The 25116-nt window shown below is 51.4% G+C and overlaps 11 protein-coding genes across 11 annotated transcripts; 6 read left to right on the top strand and 5 right to left on the bottom strand.

The window, feature by feature from the left end:
• Window positions 1–127: 127 nt before the first annotated feature.
• FIBRA_00981 (uncharacterized protein) lies at window positions 128–1141 on the bottom strand (the record flags this gene model as incomplete). Its single annotated transcript, XM_012322866.1, has 5 exons — window positions 128–339; window positions 400–498; window positions 559–586; window positions 636–971; window positions 1025–1141. The coding sequence occupies 5 exons, from the start codon at window positions 1139–1141 to the stop codon at window positions 128–130; spliced, it is 792 nt and encodes a 263-aa protein (XP_012178256.1).
• Window positions 1142–1408: 267 nt separating this feature from the next.
• On the bottom strand, window positions 1409–2368 carry FIBRA_00982 (uncharacterized protein; the record flags this gene model as incomplete). Its single annotated transcript, XM_012322867.1, has 5 exons — window positions 1409–1585; window positions 1646–1861; window positions 1925–2080; window positions 2137–2301; window positions 2357–2368. 5 exons carry the CDS (start codon window positions 2366–2368, stop codon window positions 1409–1411), a joined length of 726 nt encoding a protein of 241 aa, XP_012178257.1.
• Window positions 2369–2594: 226 nt separating this feature from the next.
• FIBRA_00983 (uncharacterized protein) lies at window positions 2595–3679 on the top strand (the record flags this gene model as incomplete). Its single annotated transcript, XM_012322868.1, has 6 exons — window positions 2595–2843; window positions 2904–2979; window positions 3038–3120; window positions 3183–3352; window positions 3403–3428; window positions 3489–3679. 6 exons carry the CDS (start codon window positions 2595–2597, stop codon window positions 3677–3679), a joined length of 795 nt encoding a protein of 264 aa, XP_012178258.1.
• Window positions 3680–5974: 2295 nt separating this feature from the next.
• On the bottom strand, window positions 5975–7472 carry FIBRA_00984 (uncharacterized protein; the record flags this gene model as incomplete). The annotated part of the gene is made up of 5 exons (XM_012322869.1): window positions 5975–6244; window positions 6302–6464; window positions 6521–7197; window positions 7255–7317; window positions 7374–7472. 5 exons carry the CDS (start codon window positions 7470–7472, stop codon window positions 5975–5977), a joined length of 1272 nt encoding a protein of 423 aa, XP_012178259.1.
• Window positions 7473–7772: 300 nt separating this feature from the next.
• Window positions 7773–8506, top strand: FIBRA_00985 (uncharacterized protein; the record flags this gene model as incomplete). Its single annotated transcript, XM_012322870.1, has 4 exons — window positions 7773–7910; window positions 7991–8233; window positions 8283–8364; window positions 8412–8506. 4 exons carry the CDS (start codon window positions 7773–7775, stop codon window positions 8504–8506), a joined length of 558 nt encoding a protein of 185 aa, XP_012178260.1.
• A 145-nt stretch (window positions 8507–8651) lies between these two features.
• FIBRA_00986 (uncharacterized protein) lies at window positions 8652–11145 on the bottom strand (the record flags this gene model as incomplete). Its single annotated transcript, XM_012322871.1, has 19 exons — window positions 8652–8871; window positions 8927–9022; window positions 9081–9101; window positions 9152–9186; window positions 9242–9272; window positions 9328–9388; window positions 9445–9478; window positions 9537–9586; window positions 9637–9751; window positions 9801–9816; window positions 9870–9936; window positions 9987–10009; window positions 10066–10220; window positions 10270–10301; window positions 10359–10440; window positions 10494–10678; window positions 10732–10807; window positions 10860–10888; window positions 10950–11145. 19 exons carry the CDS (start codon window positions 11143–11145, stop codon window positions 8652–8654), a joined length of 1524 nt encoding a protein of 507 aa, XP_012178261.1.
• A 466-nt stretch (window positions 11146–11611) lies between these two features.
• FIBRA_00987 (uncharacterized protein) lies at window positions 11612–13820 on the top strand (the record flags this gene model as incomplete). The annotated part of the gene is made up of 4 exons (XM_012322872.1): window positions 11612–11685; window positions 11740–11947; window positions 12001–12286; window positions 12340–13820. The coding sequence occupies 4 exons, from the start codon at window positions 11612–11614 to the stop codon at window positions 13818–13820; spliced, it is 2049 nt and encodes a 682-aa protein (XP_012178262.1).
• A 477-nt stretch (window positions 13821–14297) lies between these two features.
• Window positions 14298–15992, top strand: FIBRA_00988 (uncharacterized protein; the record flags this gene model as incomplete). Its single annotated transcript, XM_012322873.1, has 3 exons — window positions 14298–15095; window positions 15148–15361; window positions 15418–15992. The coding sequence occupies 3 exons, from the start codon at window positions 14298–14300 to the stop codon at window positions 15990–15992; spliced, it is 1587 nt and encodes a 528-aa protein (XP_012178263.1).
• Window positions 15993–16097: 105 nt separating this feature from the next.
• Window positions 16098–17050, bottom strand: FIBRA_00989 (uncharacterized protein; the record flags this gene model as incomplete). The annotated part of the gene is made up of 6 exons (XM_012322874.1): window positions 16098–16422; window positions 16475–16598; window positions 16646–16685; window positions 16735–16752; window positions 16810–16873; window positions 16926–17050. 6 exons carry the CDS (start codon window positions 17048–17050, stop codon window positions 16098–16100), a joined length of 696 nt encoding a protein of 231 aa, XP_012178264.1.
• A 241-nt stretch (window positions 17051–17291) lies between these two features.
• FIBRA_00990 (uncharacterized protein) lies at window positions 17292–20417 on the top strand (the record flags this gene model as incomplete). The annotated part of the gene is made up of 7 exons (XM_012322875.1): window positions 17292–17412; window positions 17477–18108; window positions 18168–18277; window positions 18330–18387; window positions 18437–18703; window positions 18757–18806; window positions 19886–20417. 7 exons carry the CDS (start codon window positions 17292–17294, stop codon window positions 20415–20417), a joined length of 1770 nt encoding a protein of 589 aa, XP_012178265.1.
• Window positions 20418–20606: 189 nt separating this feature from the next.
• Window positions 20607–22061, top strand: FIBRA_00991 (uncharacterized protein; the record flags this gene model as incomplete). The annotated part of the gene is made up of 3 exons (XM_012322876.1): window positions 20607–20753; window positions 20810–21096; window positions 21155–22061. The coding sequence occupies 3 exons, from the start codon at window positions 20607–20609 to the stop codon at window positions 22059–22061; spliced, it is 1341 nt and encodes a 446-aa protein (XP_012178266.1).
• Between the last annotated feature and the right edge of the window lie 3055 nt (window positions 22062–25116).

Below are 25116 nucleotides of genomic sequence, written 5' to 3' on the forward strand. Positions count from 1 at the left end.
CTAGTACCTCGAAAAGATACTACTTGCTTTGTTGTCGATGGGTGTGAGTGTTCAACGCACGAAATTCATAGAATATCCGCCCTCTCCGTTGGGTACGAATTGAAAGTTATCCGTTGATAGTCCAAATTTACCTAGAAAGAATGTGAGGGACATGCATATAAGTGAAGGGCGAAATGGTACCTAAGATATTGTTTCCAAGGCCTTTCAGTTTATCCATCATCTCCGCAGTCTCTTGTTTCTGAGCTGCTTCTAGACGGGGTTTGAGCAACTGGAGTGTCCGCTTGATTTCAGCGACTTGTGATGAAGTAGGCGGGAGTAGGCCGAGTAGCGTGTTATAATCTGAACGGACCGATTTTGCGTTGTCATTGTCAGAATGATTGGTTTAATGGTGATACAAACCTTCCTGTGCACTAGTCAACGAGGGCCAGCTGCCGATCTGCTCGTTCGATGCGGCTCTTCTCTGCAACGCCTTGATGTATTGGGGATCGTCAATTAATGCTACAAAGATACAATCAAGTATGAGTAGTAGATGATGAGAGCATGTCCGACCTTCATTACATGCTGCCACGGCTTCCTTGTGGTCACCCTTCCCGGACGTCAGGTGAAAGGACAAAAAAATAATCCACAAGACTCACAAGCTTGACATAACACGCACCGATATTTGCGTTTATGACGGATCGAGCTTTCGCGCACTCAAGCTCCAAGCCGCTCGGTGGTTGAGGCTCGACAAACTCATCCTCCTTTGGTGGATCTGCAGGCTTACCAGGAGTATCGAAGCCATCGTCGTCGTCAAGAGGGTCTTCCCTCTCCTTCCCTTTATCACCAACACCACTACCCTTCTGTGTCCTTGGATTTCGTTTCGGTAGCCTTCCCAAAGCGAACCTATACGCTACGAGTGCCTCATCCCACCGCTGGGCCCTGAAGTGATCATTTCCCTCAATTTTCGACGCATTTGCATCTACAATAGAATCCTGGCAACATTTTTCGTGAAATGACACCGGGAGACAGTGTTTAAACTGCGTACTCTCAAATGAGCCTCCTCTTCATGGAGCTGGCTGTCGGCCGGAGAACAGGAAGACCCCTCTTGTGGACCGTTGTCATCGAACGTACCGTCCTGGGTAGCGTAATTTTCTTCTGCCATACGCCAGTATGACCCTTTACTTCAGGATTGACTTGGATTCAAGATTGACTGCTACTTTCAGCCCAACTTGTGTCGCTTCATAATGATATCAGCTCCCATCAATAATACTTATGAACGATTAGATAAGATCCACGCTACATAGAAATTCAAGCTCAGAAGAAATTCGACATATAACAAACATTAATCGCTAGTTACATAGTACAAGTTCGAATTCATAGAAAGGACATCCCAGTGCAGCGTAAATCTAATGAAATACCAACGACGAAATCAACCCCGCCTCAGTGCGTCTAGCCTAGCTTGTAATGCGTCTTCGTCTGAGAGGCCACCGCTAGGCCCACTGTCGATACCGCCAGTATGAGAAGGCCCGGCATCACCCAATGCTACAGCTTGTCGAGGCTCAATTAAGGAGGACGACACAGCAAGGCCGGTTGGAGCATCAGTGAGCTACAGGCCCGGAACATCATCATGAGTGTCGTAGGAACATGAGGGACGTTATTTGCGCACCTGCTGGGAAAGATCGACACCAATCTCGTCGAGGACTTGTTTGAGAATATTATCTCCTTCCATCTCTTCGTCTTCCATATCGTCTTCCATCACGTCGTCGACGGCGTCGGACATCATCTCCTCCTTCATATCCATAGTAGCACTCTCCCTCTCGAATTCATTCATGATGCGCTGGATTTGCGGAAGGTTGAGGCCGCGATTCATCGCACCCATGGCCTAGAGACATGGAAAGCAGATTAACATATACATGTTCCATGTTGTCACAGAATGCGCCCTAACCCGAGTTGCGCCTCGCATTGCCTCGGCCATCTGTTGATTGCTTCTAAGGGTCTGTATCCGGAGGCCAACTGCCTGCAGCTGAGTGCGCATCTGGTAGAATTTCTGCACGTAGCGCCGGGTTCGGACAAGGTCCTTGGCCATGACTTTGCACGCATTCTGAACAGCAAGAGAGCTGAACGGTCCCGCAGGAATTGAAAGCATTTTCGACTCACGATCTGGCCCGCTTTTGCGCTCTTCTTGATGTCGGCGACGAGCTTCTTCTCCTGCTGCTCAAGCTTTGTACGTTCGCGGTCGAGCTCACGCTGCGCCTTTGCGAGGGCGCGTTGGTGCTGGCGCAGTCTCTCTGCGGGAGTGACTGTTCGACCAAAGAGGGTTTCCTGGAAGCATGGATATGTACGAGTCAGGGTAAAGATAAGAAATAGGAAGACTGACGATGATGTTCATGGTGTGGCCGCGTCGCTGCGTGTGCCAAATCGTGTCCGAGCAACAGAGTCGCATTAGTCCCGCGATCCGGTCCGCCTCCGCCGGCAGTCACATCGGCGTCATCGGGCGTCTACGCTTGTCGACACTGGACAGGAGATGTAACTAACTTTAACTATGTGAGTAGCCGTTTATAAGCCAGCATGGCCAACCCACAGTCGCACAACATTCCTCGCCTATCTCTTGTCCAATGCCCGGGATATCTGTCTCTAAATGCGTCCTCGTTGTTGGGGCCACTTCTGGGATCGGCCGTGCTCTTGCCCTCGCCATCCACTCGCTTCCCTCCAAGCCCACGGTCGTCGTTGCTGGAAGGCGACAGGAGAGACTGGATGAACTCGTACAGACATCCGATAGGTTGAAGGCCTTTCAGCTGGATATGAACAGTAACAAGGAAATTTTGAAAAGCTCCATGCAAGACCTCGTCACCAAACATCCCGAGGTAAGTCCCTCAAGCGACCGTATATACCCACAGTCGTCTTGACGCACATGGGTTGAACAGCTGGATGCAATCATATTTGCTTCCGGGGTGCAGCACCTATTCAACTTCAAAAAACCGGAGGAAATTGATCTCGACTGTCCGTCCGATTTCGTATACATTTCCTTTCTTCTGGCCGGCTGATATGATCACCGTAGTGCTCGAGCTGGAACTCAACACCAATTACACTTCGATTACTAAGATGGTAACAAGTCTCCTTCCACATTTCTTGAAGCTGAGCGTGAGTTTTTATTGCGCGTGTTGCCGGAACATGGGCAGGGAAACTGACCGACTTCCTATTAGGAGAGTGGGCGGCCTTCCCTCATCGTGACTATCACATCTAGTCTCGCGATTATACCCGGCCCCTGGGTCCCGAACTATTGTGCAACAAAGGCCGCCTTGCACAGTTTCTCCGTGTCACTCAATGCTCAGTTACAGGGCACGAACGTTCGTGTCGTGGAAATTTTCCCTCCGTTCGTCGTCTCTCCCTAGTTTATAATTATCTATTCATGCGCTATCTTAGGTTGGTTGAATCCGAGCTTCATGATCGTGAGCCTTCCTGCAGCTACTAATTCATCAATGCATCGTCTCACTTGCTTCCATCGGCAGACCAGGGAACGACTCCCGCTTTATCGAAGTTTTGGATGCCGCTTGATATTTTTACTGAAGCTGCCGTAGATGGCCTCGTTCGCGGAGATACCTACATCCCTGTGGGGGATGCGGTAAGACAGTGGAACAGGTTTGAAAAGGGAAAGGCCGAAGAGTCCGAGAAGATGCAGAAAAGGCAATCCGGGAATTGACTACGATCGAATAGCAGCGACAACAAGAGAGCCGAGTGTACAGCAGCACGCATGGATGAAGAAAATGTCGTAATATCGAGACCAATCATAATCATCATATAACCACGCACGCTTCACGATTCCATCTAGATCTCACTTGCAGAGCCAGAATCAAAGATTTCGGACAAATTGCTGGTGATATTAATGATCGACTTTGGTTGTTTTAGAGTTGCGCGTAATTCTTATCGACTTTCTCCTTGCGGTAACTTCCTTCTTCCGTGGTCCGTTTTCCGATCCCCGTGGTCGTCTGGCAGGTTCACATTCCTCAGCAATGCGACCTTCATCAGCATCCTGCGGCCGAGCGATGGTCTTGAACATCTTCACTACTTTATCCGAGAACGTCCAACCGCCGATCCGCCTATCAAGGCGTATGATCGTGCAGCCTCAACCAGTTCGCCAAAGAATTCAAAACCGAAACTAATACACTTGAGTTGGACACATTAGGTCACATCGCTTATACTTGGTTAGGATCTTATCGACTGTTTCATGATTCACTCTCTTCTCCTTTACAGACGTCGTCGTCGAACAATCTTTCTGAACCTGCGGTGGCCGCATAGTATGGATAATAAGTGACAAATGTCGCAAGCACAATAACACCGCGACCGAAACACCTTAGCAGGTAGTGTACTCCATTCTTCCTTGGTCAGAGCATCAACCCGACAGACTTCGTGCAAACCATAATATTTGGATTGCCGCCAGATCCCACAAATACATGCCTTTCTTCAATTTCATTGAATTCTTGGCGGTCTTTCCCCGAGTCAACCTACATATATCCGAGGCATCCTGGGCCGTGGGTGACCATAGACTATGATCCATGCCAGGACGGATATATTTGTCTATCTTCCATTTCACTGTCAGCGGTCCCGCGCTCCTCATAATTCTGTGCTGAGGAAGGACGCACCCAACGAATAATTTCGCGCACAATTCACGCAACTATCAACCCTTGGGTGTTTTCGCCTAGGATATGCGCAAGCAGTGTCTTCGCGAAATAGACTTCGTTTTCTCCTAGAGGCAAGACCACCTCGATCTGCGGGAAAGAATTCAGTTTGCCCTATCGGAGTGGAGGCATTGGAGAGGCATGGATGGGGAGATTTAGCGGTTCACCCTCCCCCAACTGGTGGAGCCCCCGCCCTATCCTCCTGCGTATGTGGGCCTGGGACCCTGAGTCCTCCGAGCCAGAAAGAAAAAGGCAATAGTATACTTCAGAATAAATTGGATCGGCATACGACTCGCCCCTCCTTCATATTCAATGACTTCCACAGTCAACTCAACTATTTGTTGCTGAGGCAGAGTTTCGGAGCTCTGATCCTTAGATATATACGCAAGACCAAATATTCGAGCTTATTTTCGCAATGTAATGTCTAATGCTTGCTTTCCATTTCGTGGAGATTCCTCGTGTCGAGCGGCCAAACAATTGTGACGTTGACCTTCTGTAGCTCGTCTCCTGCAAACCGAACCAATTCGAGCTCTGTTTGAGCAGCTCGCAATTAATTTAGAGAGAATGAACTGAATGCGAATCAACCATTCAGATACTTACAGCCTGTGCTTGTTTTCGCACTTCCACTTCCAGATCTCGCACTGCCTTACTTTAGCCTTCGTGTTGTGATAAATGTCTAATCAATTGGTATCCTTTCTAGGTCCGACATTGGAGTCATCCATTAGGTCATGATTTGGGGCACCTACTGCCGAGTCAGCATCCCTTAATCGCGCAACTTCATATTTTACAATGAAATTGCAATGAAGGTCGACAAGGGCTGCCATGATTCGGAACACACCGTGAGTCTAGTACTATCGACTTCGATCATGATGAAGTCCGCATTCTTCTCGAGGATGAGCACACTCATTTGGACCTATAATGACCATTAATTGAACATGTTTTTTTCTCATCAGATGTCACGTTGTGAAGAGCTGGGTTGGCAAATGTATGGTGTGTACTGCCCAGTGAGAACACGCAACACGCCTGCCCCAGCGCGACATAACCGTTAGCGCCACGCGTCGTGTTTTGATGTGATCACGACACCGCGCTGCTGCCATATTACTTGTTATAATCGGAAGCCATTTGGCTTAACGAATGCTCACTGGCAGCCCACTGATTGAACCGCAAAACCGACAACGGTCTCATCACAACAATTATGCCTGTAGAATCATGTGAATGTGCAACATGGACTTAAGATATGAGTAATTATGCAAAGCGTGCTAACAATCTAACGATGAGATACCCGATAAAAAGGTCATTCAAGTCTCCAAAAGCATTCCTCACAGCATGAATGTCAAAGGGTTCTCGAGGTAACCCTTGAAGGCCGCCAACCATCTAGCACCAATTGCACCATCGACAGTCCGATGATCAGCACTAAGCGTCACTTTCATTATCTGAGCGACCTTGAAACCACGCTCCTCCTCGGGGGCCGGCACCAATGTGGGAGTCGTGGCGCCGACGGCGAGTATACATGACTGAGGAGGGTTGATGATCGCCGTGAAATGACTGACTCCAAACATGCCCAAGTTCGACACAGTGAACGTTCCGCCCTACGTATAGCCCATAAACGCTCGTATCCACAGTGGAATTGGAAGGGTGATGCGTACCTGATATTCCTGAGGCTGAAGTTTTCCGTCTCTTGCCTTCTTTGCGAGAGCTTTACCCTCCGCTGATATAGAGGCAAGGCCCTTGGATCCTACATCCTTAATAATTGGCGTAATCAAACCAGTCGGGGTGGCAACAGCCAAGGAAATGTCAGCCTTCTTATACCTGCAAAGAGCATCTTTGAGTTAAGTATCACGATGACAGAAGGAGATCAATCATACTGTCTGATCGTTTCTCCTAGCCATGCACTGTTAGCCTCAGGAACATCCGCCAAAGCACAAGCTACCGCCTTGAGGACAAAATCATTAACGCTGAGCTTGGCAGCCTTGTCTTTCTCGCCAAGTGTCTTGTTGAAAACCTCTCGAAGTTTGAACACTTTATCCATATTGATATCAAGGGTCACATAGTAGTGAGGGATATCTTGCTTGGATTGTGTAAGTCGAGTGCCAATCGTACGACGCATGTTCGTGACAGGGATGTCGACATAGTCCGGTAGCGACGCTGTTGGAGATGGGAAGGATGCAGTGGAAGTTGCAGCAGGAGCGGATGGCTTATATTTTTCCACGTCCTCACGGAGGATGCGGCCTTCCGGACCCGAGCCGTTGACTTTCGCAAGGGGAATGCCTCGCTCAAGAGCAATCTTTTTTGCGATTGGGGATGCGAAAATACGGTCACCCTTGGGAACTTCGGGTTTCGTCTCCGTGCGTACAGGCGTCTCGGGCTGCTTGGGGGAAGAGTCGGCCTTCGGAGCCTCAGAAACATTTCCCTCCTTGGGGGAAGGAGGCTTGTCGGAAGCAGCTTCCGACGCTAGTTTTTCAGCTCCAGAGAGGTCGTCGCCTTCCTCAGCGATTATGGCAATGGGGGAACCCACGGAGATATTCTTGCTACCATCCGGTGCCTGCGTGGGGGTATGAGCTATTGCACACTGACCGCAAGCGTCTGGAATAATACGTACAATGATTTTGGCAAGAATACCATCGTCTTGTGCCTCCACGTCGATGGTTGCCTTGTCTGTCTCCTGCAGTACGTAGAACGGCATTAATGGTCGGACACGTCGCAAATAATCGAGCGCACAATTTCCAGCACGACATCACCGGCCGCGAAGGTCTCGCCTTCCTTTTTCTTCCAAGCCGCTATGCCACCCTCCGTCATCGTTGGACTCATTGCAGGCATAGCGAATTTGGAGAGAGCACTTCTCCGCGCGGAGACATGTAAACCTGCGGTCAAGTGTTAAATACAGTACTCTTTGTGAATCACACATGAACTCACGCCTTGTTAATATGCTACGTGCAATTGCGGAAGCCATTTTGCAACTATGTCCGCGACGACGGAAGGAGACAAGCCGTTGGGTAGTAGGATGAGTTGACAAAGTCAAGGGTGAGAGCAAACAGACGTAAATCTGCTGGCGCGGAAGACCATCGGCAACTCTCGGATGCATACAGCGCTGTTGCTCCTTTCCATCGGCTCAAGCCCATGTCGTCCGATCTTGTTCTGCCTGGTCAGCCCGTTCCCTTGCCCCGTGGGCCTATTCCACAGTTGGGCGGAGGATTGTATTCTAGAGACAATGCCCCGAGAGCAAGCCTCGTCGGCGTTCCACGCTATGAAGGATCTGTCCGTCTCTTTCTCGTGCACCTCCTCGACCATGAGATGACATCTGGGCACATTCTCTATATACCATTACCCACGTACAGACTTTGACAATTTCCCGTACACGGCCTCAGCCGCCATCGCCGAACTCCATCGTTCTTGGTTCAATCACGCGTTTGTCACCGCAGCAAGCTGTTCTCTCGATTGCTGTGGTTGATGGTGTGCCGCTGGCGGCGGGCGAGGAATTTGTTGGTGTCGTTCGCGTCCAGGATGTTAGAGCTACAGAGAAAGACAAAGTCAAAATTGCGGACTGCTTTCGCGGAGGCGACGTTGTCAAAGGCTTGGTTGTCAGTGAGAGTTTACTTCGTCCTCGCAATCTCTAAAATATAACCGCAGATATCGCTTGGCGATGCACGAAGCTACTATGTCACAACTGCTCGTAATGACCTTGGCGTCATTTTTGCTACTAGCGAAGCAGGTGCGTCCACCGGAATCCTATTTGAACCCACTTACAATTCTCATCAGGAGCGACAATGGAACCGGTATCTTGGCAAGAAATGCGTTGTCCACGAACTGGGAGGATTGAAAAGCGCAAGTGTGCAAAACCTGAAGGACTGTAGAGAACCTGAATCACGCTATTGTATCATATTGGTTGTACATAAACCAGTTGTTTCAGATCGTATGCCTGCGACGAGCGCAATTGTTCTGAGAACTACTTTCAGGCTCATTGGTAGTGATCAATCACAACAATGATGCTAATCAATTCTACTCCTTAGTGTTAGTATGTTTCTCGATAGTACTCGACGTATCCTCCGTAATTACTTCTATCACTTCCCCAACTTCACCCTGCCAGCCATTTCGAATCAAGTACTGCAAGAACTCATCGTCCTCTCGAGCAAGGTCTACGCCCGTCATGTCGGGCAAGAAGAAATATGTGGTGACAATCCCTAGGGTTCCACAGACGGCAGCGATGATGAAGGTCCATCTGTACTGAAGGTGTCAACATGCTATTTCTTACAGATTGTCAGATTCATAAGTACCTTTTGCCTAAGTTTTCCTGTATTGGGGTGAACGCTTGGGTACCAACGGCCGCCCCAGCCTTCCCTATTGCTGCTGAGATGCCATAAAATGTGCCCCTGGTATATGCATGACAATCATCGGACCACGCTCATAATGACAAGGCATAGTTCGTACCTGACGGGAGTGGCATACGATCTACCTACTATCACTTCGAGTTCGTGGCAGGCAGATGAATTAGTACTTACTCAGCACTGACAAGTCCCATCAGATTGCCTGGGCCCTTGTACTGATATCAGCCATGCGGTACAAGTATGGTATAGGCGTACCAGTCTTACCATGCTACCCATCGCGTGCATCATGCCGTAGCTTATGAGACCTACAATCAACGAACATTACAGCAACCCCACCGCAATGAGCTTACCATACAATGAACAAAGGCATGATATGGGTAAGTTTGTCATATGCGCAACCACATATCAAGCCTAATATAATCAGAATGCAGAATGGAGGGCATCCGACCAAAGGAAATGTGCCTCACCGAAGACGATGTAACCTAGAAAACCCAACATCATCTACAGCGCGACCGAAAATAGTGAGAAGACTGCTGTGTCCGTCGAGACAGATACTCACTGTCCTCCGTCTGCCCAACGGGTTACACAGAAATATTCCAGCGTAAACACCTGCACCGATTTAGGTCGCTAGCGTGAATGGATTATTGCGACGCACCAACCTGGAAGCGCAATGGTGACAAGGAGTAACTGCCATTCGGCGGTCGCTTTAATATCTCCGTCTTTGATAATACTTGCAATGATCGTCCCGGAAAAGACAGTGTTTGGGAAGAAAACCTATGATAATAAGTTCAGCTTCGATCGTATTAAAACGCAGCGAATTTACGAAGTCGTAAAGAAACCTATTGTTGAGTAATGAATCAGATACTGTTGTCAGATTATGAACCAGTCTTACCAGGTTCCGCATGTTCCAATTAATGCTCTCCAGTATCTTTTCACAGCGAGCCAATAAGGAACATGATCTGATTAGATTTGAGCATAATCCAAAATAGTCTACGGGATAGAAGTTTACGTCGAATTGCATGCTCTCGGTACCTAGATGTGGGGCATATCAGACTTGAGCAGGTGATGCATCATGAATGGTAACTCACAGTCGGGGGCTCAACATACGCATTCTGAAGTAGAACACAGACAAAGGTAACAAAATACCCATTCCAAAGCAAATGCGCCAGACTGTAGAAAGATGATCCTGCCCTGCAGCAGACAATACGATCAAAAATACTGAGACCGCCAATGGACCACCGAGCTGGCCACTAATCAGCTCGCTAGGAATAGAACTGTACGAGACTACTCACACTGAGAATGCCGTTTGTGACAACGAGGAATACTAATCAAATAATTGGGTTAACTGCAATTGTCAACGGCCGAAATGGACAAAAATTACTGGGCCCCCTCTGCTTGATGGTTCGTTCGTTGATTGCCTCGCTTGCGCTCGTCGAGGATGCAGGATACTCCCCTCCAGTGCCCTTCCCACGCCGGAGTTCAATGCCAGTGCAAGAAATTTGTAAAGCATACTCACGACACCAGTGATACCTCTGGCAATACTTAAAGCCCAAAATAATCCTGCCACACTGCCATGCGCACCATATGCTACGGTGGCGAGAGTAGCCCCGAGCACAATCAGCGAAGTCGTAATGACAAAACCCGCTTTCCGCCCGACTCTATCGCATAAGACCCCAACTAAAAGCTGGCCGAGGATTTCGCCTGTCGCAACGGAATAAGTAATATAGCGGACCTTTGTATGGGCTGGTGCGCACCAACTAAAAGAGCGTTAGAAACACGGGTTGACACAGCTGAGGTATACACAGCAGGGTATAACCGTTTGAAAACGACCTATGTGAATAGTCAAGGTGTGCAGTAAAATGTGCTCTTTCTAGTCACGGACATTGACCATGGTCATTATATTGTTCTGATCTGTCCTAAATATTTCAACACGGACTTGTGTCGATTATTGTTTGTTAAAGCATTCACTTACAACCATCTGATATCATACCAAACGCGGCGGCAAGGACGGCCATGTATGAACTTGGTGTGCGAGTGTCGCTTGATTTGGTTATGGCTGTATCTTCATGTTGAACCGATCGCGCATTCGGTGGGGTGGGGATCGCTGCCGACTTCACACAAAATGGGACAGCAAGAGTAGAGCAACATTCCTCGTCAGGGAGAGACATGGAACTGTGAGAACATTATTGCCTGCTCTCCATATATCTACAGGGGCGCTAGGAGAAGGCCCGAAGAGGACCCCATCAGTCACCCTATTTGCAAGACAGCATTATAATGTCAAACTTAGAATCCGAAGACGCGAGTAGGTCGAATCAAGGACGGATGTTTAGTGATTGCGGCGTTTAACCACGCCAATGCCTGTATTGATGTTACGAGGATTTGATTGCTGCTGCACATGACTGCATGATACGGTCGCAGGAGACTCAAGTCGCGAGAATCACACTGCGGTCTTCCGGATCACAGTTGGAGGAGAGCCGGAGCATGTAGTATCAAACGAAGCTCGCCAAAAAAGGCAAATCGCGTGGCGACTTGACTGGACGACAACCTCAACTCGCTCTGGCTGACGCCCGTTGCTGCATCTCCCGTCGGCCCCAAGCTCTCTCCCCCTTTGGTCTTGTGCTGGCTGTCGTTGCTATGACCGCTGTCCTTCAGCCTTCGGATGCGCTGAGAAAGGACAGAATGGCATCCTTTGACGACAATGTAGTCTCGTAAGGGCCACTTCGTGACTTGCTGCGCATTCATCTTATGAATGAACCCCCCAGCTACTCCAGCTCCTCCACTGACTGGAAGACAAAGTACTTGGAAGTCGCTGATATGCTTGCCGAAACTCGAGCAGAGTTGGATGACTTCCATCATTCCAGCAAGGAACTAGAGGAGGAATTGGAGCGAGAGCTTGAGCGAACGGAGAAAGCCCAGCAGGACTTGAAGGTGAAGGTTGCTAGAGCTGAACAGGAGAGGGACGAATGGAAGGTATGTGATGCTCTTGCAATGTGCGGGCACTGTGATCGAGGTCAGCCCACTAGTCCAAGTTTATGTCCTTGCAAACGACGCACAACACGACTACTACTTCGCTACAACGTGAACTCGATACTCTGCGGGCAGACCATCAGAAAATCAGGATCCAACTTCGTGAGTTAGAGATGGGCAATGACGATCTAGAGCGGAATGAGCGAGCAATCTCATCAAGTTTGGCCGACGTCGAAGGCAAGTATGCACGAGCATTAGAAGAGAAGATCCTACTTGAACACGAACTCCTGGACAAGGCTAATGTCGAGGAAGAAAGTCAGCGCTTAAGGGACGAACTGAGAGGTTTGCATTCCGCACATTTCGTTTACTTCGATCTCACTCTCCCGTTTGACCAGATGCTAATGAGGAAATTACCATAATGAAAGATCAACTTGCTGCAGCACAATCGCGTCCCGTCGTCACTACGGACACTGGATCATCAGCTCCTTCATCAGTGCGTTCGAGCACTGCGACCTCGGTTTCTGAGGACAATCTCCTTGGTGTTCTCACCCCGCCCGACCTCTGCTTGTCCGACCTCTCGCCTGGAGCGGAGAGTCTTCCGAAGATACCATCCTTGTATGCTACACCACGAGCGATCAAGTCTCCTAGCACTCCTGCTACAGGGCAATCCAATCTATTTAAACGCTCCGGCTATCACCCCATACGATCGGCGCTCGCTACACCTCCCAACACAGCTTCGCCCTCTCTTTCTCGCTCGAGCACAGTGCCTTCGTTTTCGAGTACGCCGACCCGTCTGCCACCTAAGACACCTGTGTCTCGCCCCACTGCGAATCGAAATGCTTCCACAACAAGTTCTTCTAGCGTCGCAGGTGTTGTTCCCGTTACGGTATCCAAGAGCAAGGGTGTACAAATGGTATCCGAGATGAGAGCTCGCGTGAAAGTATTGGAGCAGAAAATCCACACGCGCGTGCCTAGATTGCGTATGGGTAGCGTCACCAATAGAGCTAGCGCAAATGCAATGTTACCCCCGCCTCCACCACCACCAAAGGCAGGTCCTTCATCTGCTGCTGCGTCACCTGCTCCCTCCACATCGTCCATGCGATCAGTCAATGACGAGCGAACAAGTAACATGAAGCCAAGAAGGCAGAGCATTGATTCAGAAGGCGAGCACAAGCGAACACCAGTTGGGGATTCTTCCGGATGGGTGCTGATCATGGAAGACTCGCCTTCACCTGTCAGAGACAAGGACAAGGAACGAAGACGAACGTCCAGCCCCTCTGCGCCTTCAGCGTTTCGTCCAATAGGTTCCGCTCCTCATGAATCGCCATCAGCTATCCCGAGAGCTCCCAGCGCATTGTCTCAGAGCATCATGCCGTCTGGTAGTCACAGACCACAATCTCGTCTATCTGTTTCCACGGAAGGACGGAGTAGTGTCAGCACAAATGCTACAACAAGCACGACTAGCTCCATTCCAACTCCATCGTCCCGTCCCTCTACTCCGACGTTCCTGCCTATCCCCACTTATGGCGGTGCGGCAACAGGATTGAAGCTGTCGACAGGTCCTTCCGTCTCATATTCGCAATTGAAACGTTCGTCACTTGGCAATGGTTCCACAAGGTCACCAGCAACATCCAGTCCAAATTCGCTACCTCCCGCTCCTCACTCTAATGTGACTGTGCGACTGCCATCGAAGATTGCAGTACCTGGGTCCTTGTCACAAAGTCGAATAGGCAGACCGGTCATGAGTGGTCGTCGAAGCGTTGGGGAGTCTCCTGCAGACATTTTTCTTGATGTAAATGGGAAAGGGGTCACTAGAGATGCGTCACGAGCGAGGTCTGGGAGTGCAGCAGTACCGACAGGTAGAGGTGGTCCGTAAGTGGGGATTTTTCTTAGATTTTGCTAGTTGTTGTTTTGGTATTGTAGCCCGTAATTCCTCTGACGCTCCTCTTCATCCCTTCACATTAGTCGACTTTACTTTTTACCGGCATTACGAGCTAACGAACTATCTTCAGCCATGAGTTGTATTTGCACTGCCACTGCAACTCATGCTCTATATGATTACTTATATCCATGACCACAAATGATATCCCGTCTGAAAATCTCCCGAGTACGACAGCGGCGTTAAGTTTGAGTTCAGTTCTTTCTGTTTCCGTAAGGATCATAGTGAGCGATACAGTAGTATTACTTATAGTAGGTTTGAAAATTCGAAGCCAATCAGCGTTCGACCGATCAGTCCAGCCACAATTAAGGCGCTTATGTGCTTTCGGTCTCTTTCTATTGTGCCGTGTCTGGTTGTGTCTTTGGCTCCTCACTACGACGCTCGTGTTCATAATTTTCTAGTTGGTCATAGGAGATGTCAAATCCTACTGCTTCGTCAAGCTCTCAGTCCGCGCGCTCGCTAAATCGCCAGGTCGTGCTCGAAGAAGATGAATATACTGAAGCTCTTTCGCATATCATCGCTCGGGATTTCTTCCCATCCCTCGTTCAACTCGATGCAAACAACAATTACCTTGATGCGCTTCGAACCAAAGACCCACAAATGATACAGGCTTCTGTTCGTCGTCTACAAGAACTAGCCACGCCTGTCTCTCGTCGGGATGCCGCATGGCAGTCACCCCTTCAAACACCATATGCGGCAGGCCCCTCCGAAACGCCCTTGAAGACACCTCGCGGGGAACCTCCTATGAAGAAGACACGATACGACACGAACGTGAGCTTGGACAACTTTCAAGCCAAGTACACGTCGGAGGACAATTCTAGTTTCACACAAATTCTCGATGATGAGAACCGCAAGCGGAAGGAGAGGTGGGCATGGGCATGGGATGCCCAAAAGAGAGTTCAGGAGCAGAGAGACAAGATGCTCGAGGGACGGGAGAGATTGCTGATTGAAGCACCTTCGGCTACAGGTGTGAGGGAGAAGTTCAGGATTGAGCTTCCCGCCCCTGCGGGATTGCTCACAGACGGGTCGGCTTCCGAGGAAGTTGATACAAGTAACAAGGACACACCGCCTGAACCGGAGAAGGGTGATAATGACCAACAAATGGCATTGAGGGACAAAGAAGATTCGGGCTTGGGGGGAGAGGAAATTGTAGACGTTATGGCGCCTGTGAAGGATACTCGTGCAGCTGGGGTGGACGCTTGGAAATTCAAGGTGAGTGTGCTTGATCTCCGGAAGCAGAATGATGGTCCTCATTGCCTCCCAGACGCGGAACGCACTTATGTTTTCACCTGATGCGGATGTGGCACCGTACTTGTTATCATCGGCGGGGACTGCGTCAGACGCCAAGGGTGAACCCAAGACTATAAAGCACGGGAATACACGACTTCCTGAACAGAATGACACACCATCTGGGTCATTGTCCGCACCGCCGAGTCCTACGCGCAGTCGCATTGACGCAGCCATAGCGGGTACGCCATGTGAGTCGTTAACGACTTCTCAAACCACAGCCGGTGCTTAGTGCGGATGCTTGTAGACCGACCGAGATCCCCGACCAACGTCGATTTTTCGCTTGTACCCTCAGTGCCGTCGCCGACGCCCTCAGAGTTGGGGCCTCAGGCGGTCAAGCAACTAATGACATGGGGTACTTTATCCGCAACACCACGTATACTCTCTCAATCTGATGACCCTGCCGAGTCGTTGGCTGAGATGCCGCCCCCAAACACGCCTTTCCATATTGCAGCGCCTTCGGCTAGAGAACGAATTTCACATAAATTATCTACAAATGCTGCCAAAAGCCTCCGGACCAAAGCCGGACTCCTGGGCCTTCCTGGGCTCTCGCGGACACCTGTGGGTCTGTCTTCACGACGGACCTCAATGCCGCCACCATCGTGGACACCACGTAAAGCGGAAGCGGGTGGACTGACTCCCGCAGCAAGGAGGCTGCTCGACAGGACTACCATGGGAACTGCTGCATCGAGGAGGGCAGAAGCCATGGGCAAGATGGCTGGCTGGGAGGGAAGTAGTGCTAATAAGGCAAAAGACAAGGACCTTAACCGGGTGAGATGGACACCCACTCCTAGTCCAGTTGCTCGGAGGGGTTTAGCATAATTTCGCGCTGGCGAAATATAATATACGATAGCTTGCGGCTCTCAGGCGCACCATGTTTCATAATGTATGTAGGACACCGAGCTATGTTACGTGCATCGAAGATGATTATGTATCAGCTTCTGATATCTTCCGTCGTTTTGCTCGAGGCTCGTCATCAGTAGATGGTCTCGCCTCACTCTTCTCCTTATGGACGGATTGCGGCTGCAGCTCTGGACTTGTTTTTGAGTTGCCTTTGGGCGCGGGCGCTGTTGGAGAGGCCGCCGAGGGTTTTGGCTTCTTTTTGACAAGCACACCCTTCAACAACTTTTTCGCATCTTTCTTTGCGGGCGGCGCGGCGGGGGCCTTGGATTTGCTGGTCGGAGCAGTGGAAGGGGCAGTAGCTGAAGCGATCGGTGGTTTACTTGCTTCCGTTTCTCGGGCAGCCACAGCTCTGCACATAACTCTGGGAATCTGTAACCGATGCGATGAGAAGCATGACATACTTTCTAAAATGCTTCAGCTCTTCGCCATCCTGCTCTTTACGTAACCTTTCCTCTTCTCGTTGTTTCTCCATGAGTGAGTCTAGAAATAGGACTTCGTCTTCCTCTAACGCGCGGAATTGGTTTCCTACCCAGCAGTCAGCACCGATTATGCGATATGCGTAGGAAGCCTACCTAATTTATTTCTCTCCTCCCATTCTTCTTGTTTGGCTGCCTGAAATGCGTGAAACTCGCGCTTGCATGGGTTCAGTACGACTGCTTACTCTGTTAGCAGCCAGTTTCTGCGATGTGTGCACTGTTAGTGTGAAGGGGCCGGTGCGACTACGCGAGCAACATACCTCTGCCAAGCTACGACCGTCAAATGCATCCTCTGTCGGAGGAGGCGGGGGCTCTTGCCCAAGCCTAGAGTAACTGTGAGACGGATGTATAAGACGAGTATGCAGAGCCGGGATACCTCGCGTAGGCTGCTTTCCATTGCTCCTCCCGCCTGGCCTTGGCTGTGTCGATGTCTGACTGCGAGACGAAACGTGATCCGACGGCGCCGGAAGAAATTGAGGGTATGGCATCGATGTCATCCATGGAGGCGACGACTGCGCTGGAGAATATACCAAAGGCGACGCTCGTAATCCGCAGGACGCAGTAAGCACTGGAGTCTGCGCGGCGCGCCTGGGTGACGACGCCGGAAGCCGCGGCAGGGCGCCGCGGGGGTGCACTCGGTCCCCGTTTTGGAATTCGTCGCCGCCTACACCTCTTACAGTTGCAGGAAGGCAGCACCCGCTCCTTGTTCCCTCCTGCCTTCCTGCCCGCTCGCCCACCTCCAATGCCCCCAGATGGCTTGCGGCTTCCCTCCTCAGCATCCGTCACCAGCCTCACCAAACCGAACAGCGTCCGTAGCACTCGCGCGCCGCCTTCAACCTTGAAGCCTGTGGTGACTGCTCCCCGTGCGTTCGATTATTACAGACAAAATCTAGGTCGCCCTGAATCGTCTACCTCCTTATTTGCTAGCTTGGGCCCGAGACGAACCACCTTCGCCCACAGAAGGCGACCGGCCTACGTCCAGCGAAACGATTCGGCATCCACTTGAATATCGTGTGTCCGACGTAACCTCGTACGCATCGTCCGACATCCCAGAGGACCCAGGCCCATCTCGCTGGTGGATTTTCACGCGCCATCGCCATTCCTCCTCGCAGACCGACCAGAGCGTTCCTCTCACGAGCAGTCCGCTGCGGAAGGGCCTGCGGGAATGGGACAGATCGCTTTCCATACCCTGGCTAGGCACCTCCAACCACCAGCGTTCGTCCGAAGGCAGCCCTGTTCTATACAAAGGTCACGAGAACGGTTTAGGAAGTCCTTTTGCATTAGAGCGCCCCCTGTTCGCCGCTGATCCCCTGCACGTTGACATCCCTCCCCCGCCGAGCGCACCGTACACCATTGCACAGAATGCTACCCCGGGCTGGGATACACCCTGGACTGCCCGTCCCCTGGATCTCGTTTCAAGAGGCCGGCCTACCCACGAGGACATCGGAGAGCTGCCAACTATGAATGGACAAGCCGACCACAACGAAAAAGTCGGTTCATGGGCGAAACGAAAAAAGAGGATTCGGACTTACATGATATATAACCCATATGTTCCGCTGGTGAGCACAGTTTGGCCAGATGTCTTTTTCTTGGGACATGCACTCATGTGGCTGTGAAGCTGTTCCGTTTCATCAATATTGCGTTTACGACCGCTGCGCTAGCTGTGGCGATTCGAATACGCATGATTGAGCGGGAAAATGGTGTTATGGGTGCTGTTGGTTCTTCTCCGTGAGTCGAGGCGTCTACTTGAGAATTGGTTATCCTGACGACAATGTATCAGGACTCTGGTGGTAATTTTTGGTTCTTTGACTCTTGTACATGTTATGATCGCCATATACGTGAGCGTCGTCTCAGTTGCGTCCTTTCAACGCTCTCATTTCGTCTCAGGTTGAATATTTCGGTCGTCCTGTTGGTCTGTGGCACACGTCAAGTAAACTCGCATATACCCTGATTGAGGTCGTGTTCATCTGTGCTTGGTCTGCGGCACTCGCACTCTCTTTTGACAATTTCTTCACCTCCCTGATACCCTGCGCCTCCGACTCCAACATCTCATGGTACAGCGAACTCCCGCGACCTATGATCGCCGGGCTGACGAACAACGAAGGCACCGTAGGAGATTCGATATGCGACGACCAGCTCGCATTGATCTGTCTCGTTGGAGTCGGGCTCTTGATGTACTGCTTTAACCTGGTCATAAGTCTCTTTAGAATATTCGAGAGAGTCAAGTATCATCCTACAACGACTATATCCTGATGTCGTACGTGCTTTGATGGCTTGGCCGTCCATGGTGGTCTTGGTATGTCCCTTAATTATACGCGCATACCGCATAATTCGCCCTGGTGCGCTGCATTGCCGCAATTTCTTGGTAGATAGGACGCTCGCGGACTAGTGAAACTTGCCCCTCAATGTTAATTCAGGCACAAATTTGTAATGTTATAGTACTTCCTTGGCATACATGTATGGTCCAAACAGCAGGTACAGGATCAATTGTACGAACAACTTTATCAATGCGTCCATTCTGCTTGGGTTGGACTGGAGATGAGACCGGAGACGCCCTAGGAGGACCAGCTAGGAGCGTATTATATGCCCAGTAAAGACAAATTTGGTCTAAGATTAGGATACACGCGCCCGGGAGGCCGGGAGGTGGTCTTAGTCAAGACGGATTGTCTCCGGAAGGAATAACCTCTGATTGCCATTGTAACGGGATCTTAGCGTCCTGCCAGTGCCGGGACGCTCTAGAACGGGCGGGTCCGCCCCGCTGCGTTTGAGAAGAGCAAGGAATCTTGGCTGTGTGCAATGTGCCCATTATGGGGCGGAAAAGGGACTGACGTCGCGTATTACTGTTAGTAGGTCGCGGTAGGACGAGGTGGCTAGCCCTAGGGGGCAGCATCATTTCGTAAGCAGCTGGCTGTGTGGTTGTGATTTTTGAGTAAGCGAGGAAGGACGAATTGAACAATGCATGTTGGACTCCCAGGATGTATAGATGCATGACATCAGTTGTCCGAGGCCGGAACAAGGGCTGAATCTGCAACAGCCTTGGTGGGTGATGCTCACCGGGTTGTGCCTGCGGAGGGGAGGGATTAGTGTGCATATGGTCGTGTCCGAGCATTGGAGCTGCGCATATGCTCGGGGCGGACGGAGAAGCGCAGAGCGTGTGGCCCGCGCGCGGACGGTGGGCATGACAAGGCCGACGTCGGGAGGACGAGCGCTGGAGGCAGCGTCTGATTTTCGACGAACGCGTTCGATCGGACTGTGTCTCGTCCCACGATCCCAAGTTGCATGCTAGTAGCGATGTGCGCAATCGTCATCAGTCACCGCTGACAGCGCCATCGGCAGTTCCACGAGAGCTACTGGCATCTCAGACGAGTTGGCCAAAGTAGCGCTGTCGGTGGACATATTCACTAGCGGCACGTTGGCGAAAGATGCGAAAAAAAAAATGGCATGTAGCAGCGCGTCCCAGACTACCAAGCGAGGCAAGGAGTCTCAATATGTTCAGAAGTGGTCCGGGCAGGATGCGGACCCGAAGAACACAACCGACCTTTGGATCCAGATAGGCTACGATGACGAGCGGCGGCAACATGCCAGGCTTGGGGATCGCGATGACGAGCATGTATGTATTCCATGGAGGCCAGTAGCTAGACGAGTGCATGGACTGTGGCAACCATCGAGCGGTGCGCGTTACGACGAGGATTGGGCAGATGGTGCATCCATCCTCATCCAGGGCAGATTGCAACTTCAAGGGTGGTTAGGGCGCCACGCCAGGAGGGGCGCTCCAGGGCAAGCGGAGGGCCTTCTAGGTGCATACTACGCCGACATTGGAGACTCGCGCAGGGATCTGGTGATGGACTCGAGTTATGTAACCTCCTAGCGCAAAGGCTGATCGTGGCGCTTGCCCCCAGGCGCCGTCCGCGATCTCGGACGCGTCCTCGCTTTCTGCTCTCCGCCGAACTCGTCGGATGTTCTGACCGCCTTATAAAAGTCTCCTCCCTCTCCTCCTCCCCCCTCACAGCCCAACCGCCCCGCAAGACATCCTACCTCCCCCCCCTCATACTCAGCCATGTCTTCATACTCAGCCTGCCCATGGGAGACCCTCCCCGCCGAGATGAAGCTGTCCGTCGTCGATCTCCTTGATTTCGGCGACATACGCTCCTTGGCCTTGACAAATCGCCAGTCCTACTCCCTCAGTGTCCCCTCCCTCTTCAGAGTAAGTCCCGTCTCCCATTCCCCTCTTTGTCCTAGTGCTCACCGCCTCTCCTTTAGCACGTGAAAATACCCAGCCTCGAGGCTCTGCAGACCTATCTGTCAGCTGTCCCCAGCTCCTACAACCAATACATCCGCAAACTCTCCATCTGCACCAAATCCACCGGCAACCAGGAGCGCCTCGCCTCCGATGCCCTGTCCACCCTCCTCGCCCAGTGTTCCCAGGTGGAACAGTTGACGCTCAGCTTGGCGACCTCCCTGTCCAAGTCCATCATCCCATCTTTCGCCCACCTATCTTCTCTGACGGACCTCACCATCGATCACTGCGGAGATGAAAACATCTTGTTGTACGTTTCATCTGCCATGCACATAACCATCCCCATCTCACAGTTGTTGTCCCCACAGGAGCGAGCGTTTAGTCGTCTCAATTGCCGCCTCTGTGCCCAATCTCTCGCGGCTCTCGCTTGACCGCATCACCCGCTCGGCCTGTCATGCCCCCGAACTCGTTGGAGCCTATCCTTTCATCCCGGTCGTCGGAGGAGACCAAGACATCCCCGACCACCCCCTCCTGGGTATAGAACTCCGACTCCCGTCTCTTCTCCGCCTCCCCACCCTCAAGAAACTCCGCATCCGCGATTCCCACCTCGGCGACCCTCTATGGTCCTGCACCCCCGTCCACTGTTCCCTCGAGGTCCTCGACTTGGGCAGCTGCTATCACGAGTCTCTCGAGTTCAACCGCGACTGCACCGAACGCATCATGGCCAATGTCGGCCACACCGTCGGCGAGTGCGCCCTGAACACCGCCCTCTCGCCGCGGACGTTTGAGTACGCCAAACACAAGGAAACGCCCTTGAAACGCCTGCGCAAGGTTCATCTCACACCCCTCTTCCCTGTTGACAACGTGGTCGACACTCTGACCACGCTGTCTGGATCACCCATCGAAGAACTTGCAGTGCAGTGCCACGAGGACGACGTCCTTGACATGTGCTCCGCCCTAGAAGACTTCCTCAACTTGCGTGCCGAGCGCGGAGAACAGGTTCTCTACCAGAACTTGGCCGAGATCACCGTCAAGACCGTGAGCGACTTGGCCGATGGGCTGTATGGGCCCTTCGGTATAGATGCAAAGTCACCCTCGACGAGCGTCCTTCTTGCTGAGCACGCGGAAGCTGTGCAACGCCTGCAAGAATTCCTGCGTGACCTTCGTGCGCAAGGCGAAGCCTCTACTCCAAAGACTTTCTGCCCTTCGAATGACACTGCTGTGGAGCCCACGAGCGATAAACACGGGCTGTCACCGGCTGACACGTCACTGTAGTTGAGTGTACTGATATTTGTTGTTGATGTGATGTGAGTAGAGACATGGACTCACTTGCCCCATATACCCATATTCCCTTCTTATACTTTGGTGGGATGGAGAGCTTCTTGCATATCATTATTATCATTGGGATATTTCAACATAAGATTGTGTGTCTGACAGTCATAATAGAATGATGTGAGCACACAATTGACCACTGGGCATGATATGTCCTGCGCACGTTAATATTCGACGCGCGCTGTGCCATGTGCGTGTTGACTTTATGTTTTATGCACAAACGCACTGGCAAGACCAAAGGGTGAGATGATGCGCATATACACGAATGCATTATATGTACCTTGGTATATTTTAAGCACCAATCGAAGTGAATGCACAGCGTGGCCGCCCCACCTCACGGCGAGTGATGCCTGCCCGGCCAGCAAGACCATACGCGGTCAACGTGGAGCACAGTCATCAACGGGGTCGATGCAATACAAGTATCCTCATGAAGAGGGAAGAGGGGCCGAGTCAGCTTTTATAGATAGCTTGTTAGTAGTAGCGGCGGAGCGGTCTACGAACACGAATGCAATAAGGGGGAGGGGTGCAGCTGCTGGTGCCCCAGATCAAGAGCACAAATACGAACGACCTCGACAGCAAGAATGCGCAACTAGGAGGGGTTGATAGGAGGATGGTCGATGCAACTCCGCCTACTTTATCACGTCAGTGCGTGACCACTGAAGTCGTCCAGACGAACATACCGCTGCTCGAGATTCCCCGTCAGGCTGACAACGACGGTAGAGAGCCCGACGTCATCACTCTGAATTAATCACCTGGTAAAATACCCGTCACGATGCGGCTGCGAAGCCGGAGATTGTAGATTGCATCATTGACAGGATTCACGAGCGAGTAACATGTTCCCTATTTCAACACTCAAACGCCAGGACAGAACGATGAATGCTTGGAACTGGGAATCGGGGCTGGTGGTTACCTAAATCGAAGTAAATTTCTGAGCGATCCAGACATGTTTATAGAGTGCTGAATGGCTGTCTGATGGAGTGAGAGACTCAAGCCAAGGTGGAGCTGCGTGTCATGGCTGTTCTTAAGCCTGTTAAATATGTAGTCAGGTCAAGAAAACATTGTGGACAGCGCCTGGCAAGGAAAAAGGTGGCAGACAAGTACCAGTAGAGTTTCTCGGCCGCTCAACGAGCGGACATATTTGTATCTTCCTCAGGTTCACATGCCACAATATATGTGCAGCGACCTAGTACGTTGCCGTCGTGGCATACCCACGAGTGCCATAGGTTGCCAACAAGCAGAAAGGCCCTTGCAGGGACACTGAGTCACAAGGCGGGGCAGAAAAGGCGAGAATAGAGCTTAGCTATACGGCGCTCCTACTGGCAATATGTTCCGATGTCGCATAGCTAGCAAGGCGGCTTAACAACGAGGCTGGTCGCGGCTATGGTACCGGTAATCATAACTTGAAATTTCAACACAAAAGCTAGTACCACGTGGGGGCTAGACATACTGTTTTGCATCTTGCGATCGCAACTCGTGCCCTCGTCGTCGCCCTCGCAATGAAGCAATGCACAGTCGAGCATTGTCGGTAGCCTCGATTCCCATGATATCTCGTGGCAAAGCTATGTCGCTTTCCAACAGACGACCAGTAGGAAGACTCATTCCCCTAGCTAGGGTGCCTTCTTTCGCTTCCGCGCTCCATCACTGCGCAACAACATGAACGGAGTTGGAGAACCACGGTCGCACACACACTAGCTGCGCTGCAGTCTGAAGCCAACTCGGTGTACATCTGATATTTCTCCCGCTGTTTTGCGATGGATTCTGGAGTAGATACCAGCTCAAGAAGCTGCGTATCACCCGAGGGGCCCATCTGCTGGCTTCCTGTGTGTGCTTTAGAAGTGTACTGAGGACCCGTGACCTCACTGTTCCGAGGTTTGATTCGTATCTTCAGGAAAATACAAGAAATATCACATTTTGTCGACTGGAGTATCATGATGGACTGCCGAGCATCCTACCAACGGGAGGTGAGTTGAGCAACCGAGCGTATAACAGGACCGCGTGCGTCTGCTGCCTCGGAGGCTTGAGTTGAGTGTGTGGCAGAGTTATCAGGCTGATGCACCGACTAAGAGACGTCTACCACAGATATACGTATTGGGAACCCGCAGTGCAACGTCACGTACAGGACTTGGAATGAAACTGTTTATGCGCGGGTCGCAAAGCTGTTTGAGCGGGCAGGGCTTTGCACTGTCCATCGTGATTAGATTTGACGTCTGGTGCCAGTTCGGTTGTAAGTACCCTCTTTTCCGAGAGAGCACTTACCCTGTGTTGCCGCATTATCTCGACCTAAAGATGAAAATGCGCAAGTTCGTATCCTCTCATGTCAATGTCGTTTGCACCCTAGTCGAGACCCATGGAGTAAATCGCGGTTGGACACGCGAAGGTCATAAAACTGATGATGCTGTTCCCTAGGATAGATATCATCATTGCACACACGAACGAATGATGTCCTTTTCGGTGCTTCGATTCCTGGTGTCTCTCTACGTAGGATCGCTGTGCGGACTCGAGTCCGGCTGTACGGTTGCTGGTTGTATGTCGTGTATCTGTCTGGCTCGAAATACATGAGGTGCGAATGGTCAGCTTGGCAACAATGGTTATCGTCGTCAGGGGGTGGACGTCGGTACCGCGGTCTTTGCGGTTGCCTGGCAAGAAGATACCGCAACCCAAGCTGCGGTCCCTCGCATGTAGCTTGCAAGTGGAGTCTGGTCCGCATTCAAGGTCGAGAACGTTTCAACAGAGCACCGACTCGGAGCTGGGGCGGTGCCCAATCGCAGGCACGCCGTCGCTAGCCCCGTGATCGGAATCAGTCGCGATCATTCCAGCAGTGCGCGCGGTCGACTCGGACTACTGGATTAATTCATGCACTGTGTACGAGTACCTTGCCAGCGGCAGCGTGTGCGATACCACGCGCGGTGGGCAGGATACTCTATGGTTGGACAGTGTCCGTCGGGTTTGACCTCAATGTATCCTTTGTTGGGTGGACGCGCACCAGACTGGAGTGGCC

This window comes from Fibroporia radiculosa, assembly GCF_000313525.1.
Source record: "Fibroporia radiculosa TFFH 294 genomic supercontigs, scaffold430, whole genome shotgun sequence".
Taxonomy (NCBI): Eukaryota; Fungi; Basidiomycota; class Agaricomycetes; order Polyporales; family Fibroporiaceae; genus Fibroporia; species Fibroporia radiculosa.